This window comes from Ctenopharyngodon idella, chromosome 15, assembly GCF_019924925.1.
Source record: "Ctenopharyngodon idella isolate HZGC_01 chromosome 15, HZGC01, whole genome shotgun sequence".
In the NCBI taxonomy this organism is placed as follows: domain Eukaryota; kingdom Metazoa; phylum Chordata; class Actinopteri; order Cypriniformes; family Xenocyprididae; genus Ctenopharyngodon; species Ctenopharyngodon idella.
The window spans coordinates 3256336-3275441 of NC_067234.1; the positions used below are offsets into that span (position 1 = coordinate 3256336).

General features: G+C 35.8%; 2 protein-coding genes across 4 annotated transcripts in view; one reads left to right on the top strand and one right to left on the bottom strand.

Moving 5' to 3' along the window:
• The window catches only part of LOC127496308 (C3a anaphylatoxin chemotactic receptor-like), a 100028-nt gene that overhangs the window by 72106 nt on the left and 8816 nt on the right, over positions 1 to 19106 (bottom strand). The window lies entirely within an intron of this gene.
• Positions 11572 to 14114, top strand: LOC127496309 (C3a anaphylatoxin chemotactic receptor-like). 2 transcript variants are annotated; one of them, XM_051864203.1, is made up of 4 exons: positions 11572 to 11966; positions 12141 to 12204; positions 12305 to 12329; positions 12492 to 14114. In XM_051864203.1, exons 3-4 carry the CDS (start codon positions 12326 to 12328, stop codon positions 13526 to 13528), a joined length of 1041 nt encoding a protein of 346 aa, XP_051720163.1. In that variant the 5' UTR covers positions 11572 to 11966; positions 12141 to 12204; positions 12305 to 12325; the 3' UTR covers positions 13529 to 14114. The 2 variants fall into 2 exon arrangements, with proteins under 2 accessions (XP_051720163.1, XP_051720164.1); XM_051864204.1 differs by having other exon boundaries at positions 11572 to 12329.

The window sequence follows — 19106 nt, forward strand, 5'->3', positions numbered from 1 at the left end:
TGAAGATGTCAATTTTCATATGGCTGGACATCACATTTGACCACTACTCTATGGCAGTTCATTGACTTTCCAACTGACCATCAAACCATGCGGCAAAGGCAAGCCACTTTTATGTTGATAGTGGGCTTCCCTGGAGTTGTTGGAGCCATTGATGGAACTCATGTTCACATCATTGCTCTAACTGTAAATGAGGAGACATATATCAATAGAAAAAGATTCCACACCATCAATACTAATAATTTTGCACAATGCAAAGCTATTTTTAAAAATAAATTAAAATATTAAAACGTTTCGGTGTCTTTTTCAATTAATTTGTTTTTTATAACAACATTAAATGATTGGTGTCATGCTGCTGTGACTTCACCCTTGCAGACTCGCTATTGGCTGATTCAGAGGTTGAGGGCAGCCATTTTGAGTTGACATCATTGTAGTCCTTAGTTCACAACACTTAACTGCGACTTCAGTCAGCACTTAAGAATCAGTCTTATACTTTACTAAAAGTTGCTTTTAGCTTCTTTATAAAAGTGTCCTACTCTTAGAAAAGTCCTACTCTTCACTAACTCTTTACTTTTGAGAAGTTTTATACATATGGGCCCAGATTTAATCATGGAAATCCTTCAAAATCTCTTTGAGTTAAATCAAAGTAGTACAGAAGTACAGTTTATGTGGGTTCCAGCCAGTGGCAGCCCCAGAAAATTTTAATAGGGGTGGCCAGAGGAGGCCACAGCAAATCTTGGGATGGCAAAAAAAAAAAAAAAAAAAAAATAATAATATAATAATATATATATATAATATATATATATATATATATATGGGTGCGATTTGTTTTTTTTGGTTGTTTTTTTTTCTCTTTTCCCAAGCGTGCTCCCTTAAAGGGTTAGTTCACCCAAAAATGAAAATTCTGTCATTAATTACTCACCCTCATGCCGTTTTACATCCGTAAGACCTTCGTTGATCTTCGGAACACAAATTAAGATATTTTTGTTGAAATCCGATGGCTCCGTGAGGCCTACATAGGGAGCAATGACATTTCCTCTCTCAAGATCCATTAATGTACTAAAAACATATTTAAATCGGTTCATGTGAGTACAGTGGTTCAATATTAATATTATAAAGCGACGAGAATATTTTTGGTGCGCCAAAAAAAACAAAATAACAACTTATTTAGTGATGGCCGATTTCAAAACACTGCTTCAGGAAGACTCGGAGCGTAATGAATCAGCGTGTCAAATCATGATTCGGATCGCGTGTCAAACCGCCAAACTGCTGAAATCACGTGACTTTGGCGCTCCGAACTGCGGATTCGACACGCTGATTCATTATGCTCCGAAGCTTCCTGAAGCAGTGTTTTGAAATCGGCCATCACTAATGGCTGATTTCACCAAAAATATTCTCGTCGCTTTATAATAATATTGGACCACTGTACTCATATGAACTGATTTAAATATGTTTTTAGTACCTTTTATGGATCTTGAGAGAGGAAATGTCATTGCTCCCTATGTAGGCCTCACAGAGCCATCGGATTTAAACAAATATCTCAATTTGCATTCCGAAGATTAACGAAGGTCTTACGGGTGTGAGGGTAAGTAATAAATGACAAAATTTTCATTTTTTGGTGGGCTAACCCTTTAAAGTGGTGTGAAATAGACGACCAGCCACCTAGCGGTCACCAAGTGGTTTTTGTTTTGTATGTGTATATACAATATTTTTCTTTATCAGTGGCTGTTTTTAGTGTTTTGTTTCCTCAGAATTGGGGCAGTTTGCTACAGAGGATCAGTGTCTCTCGTTGTTGTGGTAGGTCTTTTGCCTGAATGCAGTGTTCACAGTGAGGTGTGGTGTGAGCGTACACATGTGACTGCTGGTTTCCTTGGATTAGTGTGGCCAACCTCCAATTCTGAATTTGGTAAACTGTGTGAGTGACTGCTTTTATTTAACTAATGTGGTATTTTCTATTATCTCAAAGATCATTGTTGAAATTGACACCTCATTGTCTGGTATCTGACTCAGCCTTAACGAACCTGTGAGCCTAGTGTATTTTACTGTGAAGGGCGATCCCCGATAGTAGGCCTCCGGGGTGGCGTAGTTAGTCCTTTAGATATAGTTGAATTTCCCCCATTTACTCACACTGCCACAAACACATAACATAACATACACGCAGGTCACACACATACGTAGGTAAAAATGAACAATGATAGTTGAACCGGAAGTGGGACCGGAAATGGAGCTATGGGGAAAAAGTCAAAGACAATCTGGAAAAGAATCATCAGTTTCCTCAGTAATAAAGCACCTTAACTGACACAGGTGGTTTACAAATTAATACTAAATTGCTGTTTAGTGTTCACCTGTACGATACTTGCAAAATGCCTTTAGGCTGAGGAGCATCGGATCTGCCGGCTGAGGAGAAATTCTTGATTCGGTCTGGAGTGGTAACCAATATCTTCTGCATTGGTCGAAGACAAATGAAACAACTTGAGCTGTTAATTTGATTCTTAGTGGGGAAAACGTTCTCCCTCTCCTAGTCAAGCACATGGTTGGGGGCAGGGCAGGCCCAAAGGCCCACAGGCAGCCCCTGCAGTTGCTGTGTTGTTGGAGAAGTAAGAGAGAGGGAGGAGCATTGCGTGCTGGCTTTAAGCTCTGGGAGAAGTCACACCCCTAAGGGTTGACCTGACCAATGAAATGGGTAGGATCTCCGAGCAGCAAAATTCCTTTATGGGGGCTTTTATGACCGAGCGTGATTAAAATGGCTGAGTTGTTGAAGAGGAACTTTTAAAGATTCTTGTAATACTGATGTGTTACACAGGTATCAACATATCGTACACACAAGCATTTAAATCTTCTCGATACGAACCCATAGACACTAAACATGGCATAATTGAAGTTACCTTAAATGTATCATAAAACATGCAAATACACTACTGAGTACAATACAACAAACAGTAATAATGGATACCATTTCCTGGGGATGTGCATTTTCATTTATAGAACAGTCTGTCTATAAATTAATGTAGGAAAGTCTGTGTTCTGTGGGAAAAATGCATGAAAGATGCAGGTTTTCTGTGTCTCTTTGTCTCTGCTTCTCCACATGGCAACACACACATACTTCAGGGCAATAAAACTAAGGCTGGTCTTCTCGGGGGATGGGGACAGACCCCAGAGTAAATTTTAAACAATTATTTGTTTAATTTAACAATTAAATTGTGTCTGATTTGTCTCAGTTGTTACACTCTAGTCAGTCTCACCTTCCTGTATCTTTCTAGTAATCCTGAGGATCTTGATTAGCTTGTACACGTGTGTTTGATTATGGTTGCAAGTGGATCTCGAGGGCCAGAGTTAAGAACCCTGCTTTAATCAAATCTCAAATTAATCTTCTTAACATTATTGGTTACAATTAAGCAGCCATTGACAATTGCTAGCAAGCTAGCTAGGTTGTTTGGTATATGGGTAAAGCCAGGTGCACACTGTGCGATTTATAATAGTCCTTTACGATTGTTGCTTGTCAGACTGTATGTTCATGATCCTCATGTCACACTGTGGGATCTCAGCTGTCATTTATGTCAGAATGTACGACAGTCAAGACACGTTAAAAACGGATGCGTGCAGTTTTACATCATCAACCCATACATGTTCGATGACTGTGAGCTGCATTACACACGGGACTGAAATGGTGGCTAACAAAGAAATCACTACTGTTAATTTTTATCACAGCTTGTCTTGAAAAACAAAGACAATTTGACATTCGTCGTAGGAGAAGTCACACTGCAGGACTGTGCGCCAAATCTTCTGACACTGCCAGAATTTCGTCGGAGGTAAAATTCGATCGCAACGGTCATTAATCGGCTGTCTGTGAACATGTCAAACTAGCGATCAAAGACTGCAGATTTTAGCTAGGATTATAGGAATCTTTTAGCATTCTCAAAATTTGTCTCAGACGACCAAATCGTGGCTAAAATTGCACAGTGTGCAACCGACTTAATGTAAGTTCAAGGCCATACATTATCGTTGTCATTAATAATATTACAAGCATAATTGCACATTCAGTACCTCCAAAACAAATTAGTCAGAAACATTTATTACAAACTTTTTAATCATATATAAACATTTTGCGATTTTCATACATGTGTAAGTAAATATAGAAATTTACATTTTAAATACATTTAATGAGCGAAGGTGAGAAAATATATCTGGGTGGCAGTCACTGAACAAAGAAAAGAGAAAGAAAACTGTTAAAGAAAGACATTTTATGTATAAAATGCATGATGTATATATGTTTTACTGAGTATTATAACACATATTTATTATAGTTAAACTATAATAAACAAGAGTACTTTACTTTTAAACTTTTTTTTTTTTTTTTTTTTGCAGTCTACAACTTTAGGTTCCCTTTGTAAAGGGTTTATAAAGGTGTTTGTTAATGAGTAATAAGTCATTTACAAATGCATTAAAAATCATTAATAAGCAGTTATAACTGCATGAATAAAAACGACGACTTTAACGCAATACCTGCCTATTAATATCTCATGACTGCCACTTTTCTTACTATGTTGCTTACCAGAAGTTCGTCTTTCCCATGATACTCTCCAAAAAGGCCATGATGCCTATCCGCAGCTTGTTTATCAAGATGAAATTGTACCTTTTTTTTTTTTTTTTTTTTTTTTTTTTTTTTAAATCAATATATTTATTATTTTCACATGAACAACTTACAGAATCAGTTCAGTACACAAGTAAACTGTTTTTTCTAAACACCCTCTCACCCCTGTCCTACCCCTCAATAGACAGAACACTTACATGGACGTTACTACAAGGCCTTGAGCTGATAAAAATTATTATAAATAAATATATAAATACATAAAAAAGGTTAAAGTATAGAAGGGTTACATTATCACATCAGCATTTTCAATCAATGTAACATCCAAATTATTCAAATATTTAACAAATCTGCCCCAAATCTTTTCAAACATCGATCTTTTTTTTTTTTTTTTTTTTTTTCCGATTTTATATTATTTTTTCCATAGGCACATAAAGTTCTCTAAGCCATACAGCATGACTGGGCGGTTCTTCTGATTTCCAATGTATAGCTATACACAGAGCTGGGTAGTAACGGATTACAAGTAATCTGGAATACGTAATCAGATTCCAAAAATCAAGCACTTGTAATTAGAGTAAACTACTTATTAATATCTTCGTAATCAGACAGTTACTTTTTTATGGATTACACATATAATTTACACAATGGCAGTAATTTGTTCACAATTCATTGATTCTCCTAATTTTTTCATTTTTTTAACGTTTATATTTTTTTCATAATAAACCTGCCGCTTATATACGTTTGTGATTCTTTGAGCTTTTCTGGCGGTAAGGGGGAAATATAGATGAATATATATATATATACATATTATATATATATATATAATAAATATGAATTAAAGCTGCAAGCAGCATTTATCAGGGTTCAAGCATTTAAGGCCGTTTGCATAAATTGTCTTATTTAGCAAGCATGTAACCACTGAAATCATAGAGGAACAGCTATGATATATGCTAAAACAAACACACAGAAAGAAAAGGTTTAAACAATAATACTTTTTCCATCGAAGCATGATTACACACACACACACACACACACACATATTTTCTTGTAGATTCAGTATTTGAAATGCACGAATGGTAAAGATGTTTTCTGCAAATCTCAGTAAAACATCATTTCAAGTTTTCTTTTACTTAATGTGGCACAACTGTTAAAAGTAAAACTCTAATTTAAATGTAGATGCATTTTGACAAAAAAGTGTTAGTAAATGTTAAAATAATGATTTTTATTAAGTCTACATATGAATTAGAACAATATTAGTGAATAGTATGACAAAATTACTATTTTAGACAGCAGGTGGCAGCAGAGGACCTCTTTTTGGCTCACTTTCATTTTAACAGAGTCTATTTTGTCTAAAGTTTACTTTATATTTTATTACTGCAAAAACATAGGTCAAATGAACAAATGAAGTGGTAAACCTTGACAAAATGTGATTTTTAATGTTATTATAAGAATTTATATAGTTTAAAGGGATTATAAATGACAAAACCTTGAAACCTTGAATTATATTAGTGGCCTTCTGCTGCCATCTGGTGGCACAAAATGACAGTGTCAGGCAATTTAATATAGAAAAATATGATTTTTTTAACAGTTATAGCGCCACCTATTGCCCGATCTCCACTATTTTTTGGGGGGTGTCCTCAGAGTGTGCCCATACATATGTGTGCCAATTTTGGTGAAAATATCTCATTTCGTTTTGAAGTTATAGACACTTATATATATGAGAGCATAAAAAATGACCCATGAAAGACTTTGATTGGATTTTTTTGCCACTTCCTATCAAAATTTTGACATTTGGTCTTTAACAATTAGTAAACCAACTTAGGCTCCGTGTTTCCTACGCTGGTTTCATCTCGATCGGACAAACGGTTTCGAAGATATTCGCGAACGTTTTTTAAGCGCTAAATCACAACATGGCACAAACCATAAGCCGAAACCTGGCAAGTCTGGTATCATTGGACTCGGCAAGGATTCAGGAGTCTAAAGCCATATATCCCATGAAAATAAGTCGATGACATCCTGAGTTATATACATTTTTTTAATGCATTTGGCTGAAACACAAGTTTTTTTTTTTAAGTTTTCTAACAGTTATAGCGCCACCTATAGTCTGATCTCCTGTGTGCTTCTTTAGAGTCATATCCTGCATGTGCTCACCTACTTTCGTGAAGTTCTGAGTTTTTGTTTAGGTTTTATAGACTTTTGGGTATATTTAGCCACGTCCATTTTCTAAATGACCCAGTTATAGCGACTCAAAGGGTAAAGTTCAACTTTTTTTGATAATTATTGATCTAGAGTCCATAGAATTGTCCTACACTGGTTTGGTTCCGATCGGGCGAAAAACCTAGGACTAGTTTGCAAAAGTAGGTTTTTCATATATTCGCGAATAATTAATGAACTGTTTGATTGACAGCATTGGTTCTTGAGGCAAAGTTGTTCAGCATGAGGAAATCTATCAAATGATATGGATATTGTGTGGATCTTTGAAACACCACGTGATTACTGAGGCATAAAACTCGTTAGCACCAACTTGTGGCCGATTTCTTTCAAAATTCTTACAGACCTTTAGGGCCATTAGTCGAACAAGCCCACCAAGTTTCGTTCCAATTGGCCTCTGTTAACCTTGTCTATTAGGTGCTCAAACTTCATTGGCCGATGGCGGCCATGTTTTTTGAGATACGCCAATGTCCTCATAGACTTTCATGCCCCCTTGGACCAAGACACTGCATGCCAAATTTTAAGTCGATCGGACTAATGGTTGCGTAGTTACAGCTGTTTTCAGGTTTTTTTCAAGTTATAGCGCCACCTAGTGTCCAATCGACGCGATTTTTTTTATCGTGACCAAAGATTGAGCCCATACACATGTCTACCAAGGTTGGTGCAAATATCTAATTTCCTTCTCGGGTTATAGCCATTTTAGTAAAAGTGGCTCCGCCCACATTGTACATTTTGGCGCCCTTTAACAACCGTGAATCAAAATTTCAACTTTTTTTTTTTTTTTTTGATAATTATTGATATTCAGACTCCAGAGAACATTTCTGCACTGGTTTGGTTCCGATCGGGCGAAAAACCTAGGACTAGTTCGCAAAAATAGGTTTTGGACAAAATTCAAAATGGTGGAGAAATTTTCAGGCAGAAATGAAATCGGATATATATATATTTGTCTGCCTTGAGCCAAGGATTCCAATAATATAAAGCACTTGATTCTAGGATAAACGGTCTAGGAGTTATTAGCGATTTTCAACTTTTGGTCGCTGTAGCACCACCTATTGGTCGATTGGGGTCATACTCTGTCAACCTCTCCTCGATTTTTGTCCTATCATCTGACAAAGTTTCAAGTCTCTAGCACATACGGTTTGGGCTGCACGATGCGTTTTACGGCAGAAGAAAAATAATAAAAATCTGAGCAATTACAATAGGGTTTCAGCACTTTGTGCTTGAACCCCTAAATATAGATGAAACATTTGATGTAGAAGTGATATTGCTGTGAATTGCATGTTTTCCAATATTTGTTTTCTAAATTTACTTAATTTTAAGTAAATATGTTTTAAAATCATAAGATGTGATTTTGTTTTATTCAGTGTTACTATCAGCAAACACTAACAGGTACATTAGTGTTAGTATTTTGAAGTATTAACAGTCCATACATTACACTTTAAAAAGAATCTGTTGAGGCTCTTGTTGGTGAATAGAATATTTTTTTGAGATATATTTTCTTTGTACCTGTCAAAATAGTACAAGATTATCCTACAATATATGTGAGTGTAGCATTCCCGGCTGAACAGATGCAATTTACTCTCAGGAACTGATGTTTGTAAAGAATTTAATTTCCAAAAAACACTGTAAGAGCTGAATAAAAACAAACAAACAAACAAACAATATTAGACATCTGCCTGCTAATTGTATACAAATATCCATAAGCCTATAAATGAATACACATTTGCAATTAATAGGCTTACACCATAAATAATGTGACAATAAATCACATTTTAGTATACAGGCTAATGTAATAACCTATATGATTTTATGAATTGTTTTAATTACAACAATCTCCCTTTAGAGTGCGATGTTAACTACCTTATATGAAACACCTGAGTTAACAATGAATTAATTTTGGTAAAGCTGATGATCTTAATTTAGAGAGAAAAACATTAATTATATAAAATTACCAAGTATAGTGCTGATTTACTGTAAACAATCTATTTGGAGTGCAAATCAAGAGAAACACTGACGAGGCAATACTACACTGTGCCTAACAACATTAGCAAATGAAAGAGATCAATAAAATAAACACTTCAAAGTCCTTCAAAGTTTACCACACAACATAAAATTAAAACGGTACCTTGTGCCCTTCAGCCAGGAGCTAAGATGTAGAAAGAAACCTTTTTAAACAAACATTTGTACAGTGTGTACCCAAAAGTTCATCCTTTCTCTGGTAACATTAAATCAGAATGATGTTTCACGTAAAAAGTGCGCCAATGAACACACAGGGTGCCGCTGCACTTCCTTTTCCAGACTTCAAAATAAAGGCATGTGTGGTAAAAATGTAAACACTCTTGTAAAACAAATAAGAATACAATGTCCACATTAAGTATGCAGCGAGAATTATTAGTCAACCAAAACAAACAAAAGGTTTTTTTTTTTTTTAAACCTGTTTGCATACTGAATTGATTGGTCTTTTCATCCTTTAGAGTGTCAGGGACACAGACGGAGGCAGACAGGTAAGTGCAAAACAGGTGTTTATTTAAACAGAGGCACGGACACTGGCAAACGGTGAATGCAGGTGAGTCAATGATCAAGCACTTTGGAACAGTCACTTAGCTGGAGAATTAATAGATGAATGTCTTTGCAGGTGAAGGATCCACGGGGAATGGATAGCAGACGACGGAAGATGGATGGAAGAGGATACGGGAATCTCATGAGTAACAGGTAAGGAGTCCAGGTACGTGAGACGTAGTGCTTGCCATAGACGTTTTACTTTCCATTGACGAGACCAATGGAACATTTTTGTTGATCCTGGAACAACATTCCAGTCAACCAATCAGATTTGTGGGACAAGTTTACCATTTATGTCAAGTTTAGGCTTACAGCCTGGGTTAGGTGCTTCCACAACAGTGTTAGTCAACTATCATTTCCCTCTGATTTTAGGGATAAGTTATGTGTAGGGTTAGGTTTAGGGGTTGGGAAAAGGTTAGGAATGTTGTTCCAGGATCAACAAAATATGTTGATCCAGGAACATGTCTTGGCAAAATCACGGTGACCCTTCCAGATCATTGCATCTTCATACATTGCTATCGGAGTGCGGGCCAAACGTCTCAAAAGAGGAAAGAAGCTTAAGCCTTTCAGGGTCATTATATCTGTAATCATGGCCTTTTTCATATGCTGGTTTCCTTTTCATGTTCAACAGCTGTGTACTGTAATTGCAGATGAGAATGAGTAGAGTGACTTTGTAAAAGTAATATATGACATAAGACCTTTTGTAAACGGCCTGTCAGAATCACAAGGTCTCAAGACGAACGACACAACCATCTCGTCAACAAACAAGGATGACAAAACGAGCTTTTAGAAAATCAGTCCTGAAGATATTCATTCCTTGTATTAGACTGAAGTAGTCTGATAAAGTGTATTAACAAGCTCTCCACTTTGCTCCCATGCCAGATCAGGTTCAAAACCATATTTGTTCTGAAGAAATTTAAATTTATGTGCCATTAAAATGATTTTTCAGTCAGGAGAACACACTCCCTGTTTTGCATTGGTTGGACAAACAGATAGTCCCGCCCCAAACTCACACCATTGGTTGACTCACTGTGTTGTTGCATCTATAGTGTCACAGACACGCCAGGCTCCAACACCGTCCAATCACAGCGCACTCCATCACCAGAGTACTGATCACAAGCACCTGCACCTCATCAGCATGGCAATCACCACCAGTACAAAAGACACTTACATGCACTCAGTCACTGTCTGGTCTTGTTTGTATTAGGACTTACCTCCATGCTTACCTCAAGGACTCCTGCTGTTATACTTACCTGTCTCCAGCGTTTCCAAGTCTCCTCCTGTGTTCCATGTCTGTGTGTGAGTGTCTTCAGTCTCCAGCATCTCGTCTCACTATCGTCATCCAGGATCATCATCTCTACGAGCCACAAAGGACAGTATCACTTAACTATCACTCATCATTCACCCCAACATCATCCATTTACTCACCTGCTGCACTGTTGTCTCTGCTGTGTCAATAAACAACCATTATCTGTTACCTGCCGTCTCTGACCCTTCTGTATTGTGACATATAGTGGTTGGGATGCTAAAATGTTTTGTATTGTTTATGCTTTTTGTTTTGTTGTGTACTTGACTCTGCTTGTTTAAGTGGCTTTGGGGAAATATTTAAACATTGAAAAATATTTTCAGTGTTTTTTTTTTTTGTTTTTTTTTACTGCATTTCATGTTTATTGACATTAAGCCACATTTGTAATAGGCTACTGTTAATTTAGTGCTACTATACATTTTCTAATGTTTATTCAATCACTAAAACTGAAGAAATTCTGTCTGCAATCTTCATTTTTTTTTTTTTTTTTTTTTTAATAAATACACAAAAAAAAAAAAAAAAAAAAAACTTATGTTAAATTCTGTCTGAACTTTATTTTTAGGCATAACACAAAAGTCACAGCCTTAAACCTACCATGATTTTACTATGGCAACTAATCATGTTTTGAAGGGCAGCTCCAACACTGGCTATATTATATGGGCTCTATTATTGTAATATGAAGAATAAATAAAATACAGAAGCATAAATCTCTCCATGCATCACCAGAGCCAATTATTTTCCATGACTTACACTGTGAATGGAGAAACCTGGGTTCTTCATGCAAGAGCAGTGTTTACCAACCCTGAACCATATAAGCACTATAAATCATCAAGTCTGATGTGTGTGTCTGTAGTAAAATCAACAACGCATTGAGAATTGCCATTACTGAAATACAGTTCCTCTTATTAAAAAAACAATACAGGTTAATAAACATCGAACATATATTGAAATGTAAGATTTTAACTAGAATTATATCTCTCGTAAGTCATGGAGACCCATGGCATAAGAATGGTTTATTTCATAAGAATGATTGTCTAATTGATCTGTTTGTCCCTCTAATGAGCCGCGACAGGACTATACTGTTTTATTACAGAGTGACCTTGACTTGTACAAACTTCAGAAAGTATTAGGCAATTGAATATGCAATTGCAATTTCTGGGTTTCCAGTAAATATGATACGCAAAAAGAGCGTCCCCTCCTCTTTTAGCCTTACAAGGATATTTAAGAGTGCTAGGGGATGATGAGTAAAGAATACTGACCGGTTTCCAATCAACTCGCATTACTTATTATTTACAGAGAGAACTGGTAAGATTAAACTTTTCACATAAGGCTCTTTTTTTTTTTTTTTTTAGTTTAAATGTTTTAACATGTTTAACAGTTTCTGCATTATGTTTTTATTTATTTACACTTAGTATTTTTTTGTTTTTCTTAAAAAGTTTTTTTTAGTTTTCTCACGTTTACTTCCTTGATGCTTTCCAGATGAATTAAGTGGACTATAATTTGTTCCTGTAACAGTCCTTAAACATCACCTGAAGCAACCTATGTATGTTGAATTCAGCTTCAAATGTTAAAACATGATTTTACATATAGAGTTTGGATAAAAAATATTGGTTAAAACATTTTTTTGTGTATATTTTTTTCAGCCTCTTCAACAAAAAGTCCAAATGAGTAAGCTGTTCTTACCAAAATGATACAGCAGTTTCAATGAACAACATTTTGAAATATCCTGTTGCTATTCTCCGTATTGCTAATGAAATAGGCTAGATAAACAATGAACATGCATACTTGTTTTTGTGTTTCTAGCCATTGTTTTGTTTCTTCTTACTTCAGACCAAACTGTAGCCCCATCCAATATGACGGCATCAACAAGCAATGCAGATGTCACAGCAAATTCCTTAAGGAAAATCAATATTTTCCTCCACTGTATAATATGTGTGTTTGGTGTTGTTGGCAATGGACTGGTCATCTACATCACAGGCCTCAAAATGAAAAGCACTGTCAATGCCATCTGGTTTCTGAACCTGGCGGTAGCAGACTTCCTGTTTTCATTCTTCCTGATCTTTAATATAATTTCAGAATACCGTGAGTTCGACTGGCCTTTTGGTGACTTTATGTGCTTCTTGAACAGCCTGGTGACCGTGTTGAGTATGTTTGCCAGCACCTTCCTGCTGACAGCGATCAGTTTGGACCGCTGCCTGTCCACCTGGGTGGTGGTGTGGGCCAGGACCAAACGAACAGTCCTGAAAGCAAGGATAATTTGCCTGCTTATTTGGTTAGCATCAGTCGCTTGTAGCCTGCCTTTAGTCATCTCTCGGAAAACGTCCATTTCTGCACAACAAACAAAGTGCATACTTGGCATTCAGAAACTAGAAACATACAAGAGGCAGGTAGTGTACCGTTTTGTGGTGGGTTTTCTCCTCCCGTTTGTCATAATCTCCGCTTCATATGTGGCGATCGGAGTACGAGTTAAGCACCTCCGGAAAAAAAATAAACTAAAACCCTTCCGTATTATCCTGGCTGTAATCCTGTCCTTCTTCTTCTGCTGGCTTCCCTTTTATGTTTACAAATTCATTGAAGTGTGGTTGCGTGAAATGAATGCGACAAACCCATCAGACGAGCTGAACAGCTTCAAGAAGGTTTTCGACCAGATAGAGCTCTTTATAATCAGTCTTGCCTACCTGAACAGCTGCCTGAATCCCTTCTTGTACGTATTCATGTGTGAAGATTTTCAGAAAAAGCTCAAGCAGTCTTTAGTGATGGTGTTCGAGAGTGCATTCGCAGAGGAACACCTGGCTCTCCTCTCACAACATTCCCAATCCAAACGCAAATCTCATTCGCAGAGTGGAACAGGAATAGAAATGAAATGACCCAATCTTTGACACTTGAGGGTTAAATGAAACATTCACAGAGTCCAATATTTACATTTATTAAATTACATTTACAAAAAAAGGAAAATACAATGTATTTAATGTATAAAGAAGCTGTGTAGACAAAATACTGTTTTTTTGTGAGGATGGATGATGGAAGCTGATGTGCCAACAACAACAACAACAAAAATATATAGATTTACTGTGCCATAAATGTATAAATAGCTGACATGCATGCCTTATTAACAACCAGAAATTGGTAATTGTATTGTGTAGGCCTATTTGTAACAGTTATGCTCTAGGTGCGGACTCCGTGTTGTTTTTCCTTGGGTTCCGTTTCCTTCCTGTGTTTAGTTTCTGTTCCCTTTGTTCTTGTTAGTTGGCATATGGTTACTTATTGGTTAACTGATTGTGTTCAGTCTTCTTTGCTTTTTCATTTAACCATGTATTTGAAGTCAGCATGAAATCAAAATTGACCCTATTTACTTTGTTAGTGCACATTACTAGTCTTGTGGTGAACAATTCATCTGTGTATCACAATTTTTTATTATTTTTTTTCTTTGTAAATAAACTAAATCTTCAGCAATTGAGATCCTCAGCTCCTCTTCCCTTGCCTGTACCATGATGGTATTTGTATTTCATTTTCATGTGTTTCTCAAGACCACAAACAATCAATAGGCCCATAATTCTGAACTAATGTTTCTTTTACCTATAATGAACTGAAATGTATGATATGTTTGCCTTTGCTTTACAACATTGTTTGAAAATCCCATGGGAAAAAAATCAATAATCTATTTTTAACATAAAAATTATATATTATTGACTAATGACTACACAGTAAAAATAATTTAGTGATTTAGTTATTTCAAACTTTTGTGTGTGTGTGTGTGTGTGTGTGGACATAACCACATTTTTATAGATTGTCCAGACAACAAGAAAAATGTTGTCCTCAACTAGGCTAAAAGTTGAATGAACAAGTATAATTGTTGTTTCAACTTGAAAACGGAGGTTGAAACAACTGCACTATATTTTCTGCGGGCTTTAACTTCCATGTATCACAAGAACGAGATTGAAGCAGACTATCCGGTGTCTGTCCAGTCTGTTTCCTGTCCTCGTGGTGATGATTAGGCAACAGACACCTTCACCTCCTCGGGAAAGTTCATTTTAATTAATAATGGTTTAAAACCAATCAGATCAAATTTTCTGAATTAGATTGTTGCAGTTTTTGCATGGTATATGGTTCTTAGAATGACGGCACATTTCAGCAATTCTTGCTAATGAAATATCGGTAACACTTTAGAATAATGGTCCGTTGTTAACAGGTAACTATGCAGGAAGTAATAGGTAGTACTACATTAACACTGAACTTAATACTATTAACTAAAATTGAAGCAAGATTAACTAAGCAGTAAGCAATAGCAAATTTAGTACAAAGATAGTTCCTTATTAGGTATTCGATAATTACTAAATAAATATATTCTCATTGAGAACTACTTGTTAACTATGACCAATTAATAAAGAATAACCAATTAATTACTAATCACAAAAGTAACATGCCCTGAAAAGTGAACAATTGTCTTTTTTTTTACTCTTAACATGGTCATAACATTTCAGAAGCTTGCGCCTCAAATGGGTTCATTGTGGAAACGAATTATTAATATTATATCCCCCCAAATATGTTAGCTACAGGTTAGTTCGTACATGTTGTTTATTTAAAACTTAAACATAGAATAATACTAATAATGAAAATTTGATTAAAATTTTAAACAATTAGGAAGTGATGCTGACATGCTCTTGATTGGATTAGTTCACTATTATGAGCTCTGTTCAGTGTCCGTTAAATATGTCTCCAACTCCAAAAGACCTACCTTTAAGTAACAGTAGCCTGGGGAGGACTTTTCTTCAGGATATGAATATAAACATTGATGTTCTCTTGTCACAAACAATTTGCATTCTTAATGAAGACAATGGCTGCATTTGTGTTGCATTAAGCACAAAACTACATCTTACAGATTACAATGTTTGTTAGAATATCATTAGTGGCTCAAAGAAAGGTATGGCTGTACGGTATGTTTCAGATATAAAATTAAATTTAAACTTACATTACTTGTGAAATCCATGTCAACACCTCACTAATTAGTAATTACTCAAGCGTTCTAGTGATCTAGACCATTATTTTAAAGTGAAAAACATGTTAACCCTTCACTAATGTGTCACCCCACAGGAACTGTGCAACATAAAACAACTGCAGTGATTGGGTCTAACTTTTTTTTTTAATTATAAGCACTGAAACATTTCCAAAGGATCATAAAAGAAAATAGTGCATTATGCAAATAATGCACAACTGTGTGTGCAAGAATATAGCACTGTGCAAAATATGATGTCTGAACATTCTAAATTAAATTAAATTTGGCACAATGACGAAACCTAGCCATAAACTAAGCAAAATTCTGTATTTTGGAATGAAACAACATTAACGCATTCAACAAAATGTGATAAAAAACTGAGCCAAACATGGTGGCTAAATTTAACAAAAAAAAAAAAAAAACCTTCAACACAATTAGATTGTAAAGATAAACTGAGAATGTACATTAGAAATGTACACACAGCCATTGGTAACATGTTATTTATTCTTTTGTGGAATGTCTATAAGCTCTCCATTTCTCTTTTATTCCTCAATGGCAGTGCACACTGGTTCCTGTGTGCACAACTGCTGGCAACGGTCTGCAAAGTCGGACAGCTTTTGCCCTTTTTGAAAGGCAGCATGTAATTTATTGTACGCTGTGATGTCACAGGCTTCCAACTCAGCAATGGCAGACGTATCGACAATCGTCTTCCTATCCACACCGCACTTTTGGTATGCCTCCGTTTTGGTTGCTCCTTTTGACAGGTACTTCAGGAATTTTTTGTATCTTCCTATGACTTGCTGGTAAAAATACTGACAAAGAACAAAATTTCTAGATTACAGTACATCATTAAAAAAAAAAAAAATGTCACTCAATGCCTTTTTATAACACTAAAATCCACATCATCATTTTATAGTTATTCTCAAAGCATATAGGGAGACTCTACATGGGATATCTATCTAATCTGAGCATATCTATCTATCTATCTATCTATCTATCTATCTATCTATCTAATCTGAGCATTTCTATCTATCTATCTATCTAGACCTTACATGGGAGTAGCACCACAGCCACCCATACATATTTGAGGGCTTCGGAGTATAATAATATATAACAGTATAATATAATACTATACAAATTATTAAAATAGACTGTTAATTTACTTTTGCACTACACTAAAATTTTTTAAATTGAGCCAATGTCCTATTGGTCACATATTTTCATGTTATCAACATTTACAGGAATTTCAAATACTTGAATTTTTGTAATGGAAGTGAAGCAAGCACAAAGTGCAGTAAAGTGCACATTAAAATAATGCTAAAAGGCCATTGAACACACCTCTTCTGCTTTTTGCACTTTTCTGTGCTTTCTTTCCCTTCTTGTTCTTCTTAGTCTTGTGAGGTGATAAAGAAGAGTAAGAATCTGAGGAAGATGAGGACTGGAAGGAGCTAGAAGTTGAGTTGTCTCTTTTGGTCTTCTTGCTTCCCTTTCTGTACTTTTTCTTTTCTGCTCGTACATGGTTCTCATCAGAAGAATCTGTGATCACAATAGACTTCTTTGACTCTTTTGTTTCTTTAGTTGACGGCTGTAAAAAAAAAAAAAATAAATAAAGAATCATTTAGAGTAATTTTTATTAGTGCACTGCAGTCAAACCATTCCTGAACCCTCCTGCACCTTTTGAATGTCACCCTTATTGGACACACCCAGCTCAGGTCATGGAGTAGTGTACTAACAAAGACTATAGATATAGAAAGACGGTTCACTCCTATTAGTCATGAATGGGAGAAACTGCAACGTGCAATATGGCGGAATACGTCCCGCCTTCTAAGTAAAAGAGCCAATCACTGATTGGAAAATCAAGCTTGTTAATCCATGGGTTTCATGTGACGTCACTGTGTTTATCGCCGCCATTTTTGTGTCTGGTCACAGCTGCGCGACCTGTTTCGGTCTATGGTTACAGCAGCTACAACTACCAGAGGGAGATAAGAGAAAAACTCCTAGAAAGTTCACAACAAGGTTACAATATGCCTGGGATATGTGGTGCTGTTAGCTGTAACAACAGTCATCAGAGAAACCACAAACTACAATTTTATTCGATCCCAAAGGAGTTAGATCGGCCAACGTGATCTCATGAGAATACGTGTGTATTTTTACGTAAATTGTGGTTCTACCACACGTACATTTACTTACGTTTTCATACACACAAAAACGTACAACATTGACGTATTTATAGCACTAAAACGTAAAAATACTTACGTATTAACAGCAATAAAAACGTAAATCATGTAACGTAAAGTGTGAATGTATATGAATTCCCATGTATTAATATTAAAATCGTGGCTTTAATGATTTAATTTTGTTTTTAGTCGAATTTATTGAAAGCAGTTTACTCATCTACTTAATATGAAATAACATTTTTGTACGTGACTTGTGCTGCTCGTTTCAGAGGATTGCATAATGTTAAACAAGACTACAATTTAAAACCTTATGAATAAATTTTCTGTAATTGTTTAACCATTTTGTAATATTTAGTTTGTTTGCTGTGCGACACAGAAGGCGTTTTCTCCTATGCAGTGACTGACAATACAACCATAAGATACACCAAAACACAACATAAATTCACAAATCACATCAATTTTATTTGTTCGCTGTACTCCCAATCTTTAGAATCCATATGTTTGTAAGGAACAGATCCAAATTCAGCCCTTTATCCATCGATCTTCCTCTTCATTCTCAGCAACACCGACCATCACAGTCAAAGCTCGCGCTCGTTATGATTCAAATTTGAAAGTGGCGCCACCCTCGAGAAGTGTTACGACATGGTTTACGGCACTGATATCAAACGCTCATTGGTTCTCACCTGCTTCGTCACAGATTGCGACATGCCGTGTTTCAGTGGATTGACATGTGAAATGAGTGTCGCGCCTTCACGGAGAGAAGCCGGATTCATCATATTTTCATGGATTAATAAGTTAAATTCTGCTCTGTACCCTATAAAAACTATTACCGCCAGAGAAGACTGACTGGAACTCATCATCATTTGAACTACTTTTGGTACCACTTTTGACATTTTCGCAAAAAAAATAAATACATAAATAAATAAAATGATTGTGATTACGCTTGTTTGTCTGTCACTCTTTTATTTATATTAGTAGGTAGTTTAAAGAAATGGTTATGGGCAGGTTTAGGGATAGGTGTATGATTAGTGGCTCAAAATATCGTTTTAATGTTATATTTTTACTAAAATGGTCATTTTCCTACACATTTCTGCCCATTATGTTTTATTCTTTTAACATTCTGTATAAAATGGGTAGGTTTTTAGGTTCGGGATGGGGTTTAGGGATCTTACATTTATCTACAAAACGATAAAAGGGAAATTATACATATATCTTTAAGACATGATAAGATTCGTTTCTCTGTAAAAACGTAAGTATTTTTACGTTTTAGTGCCA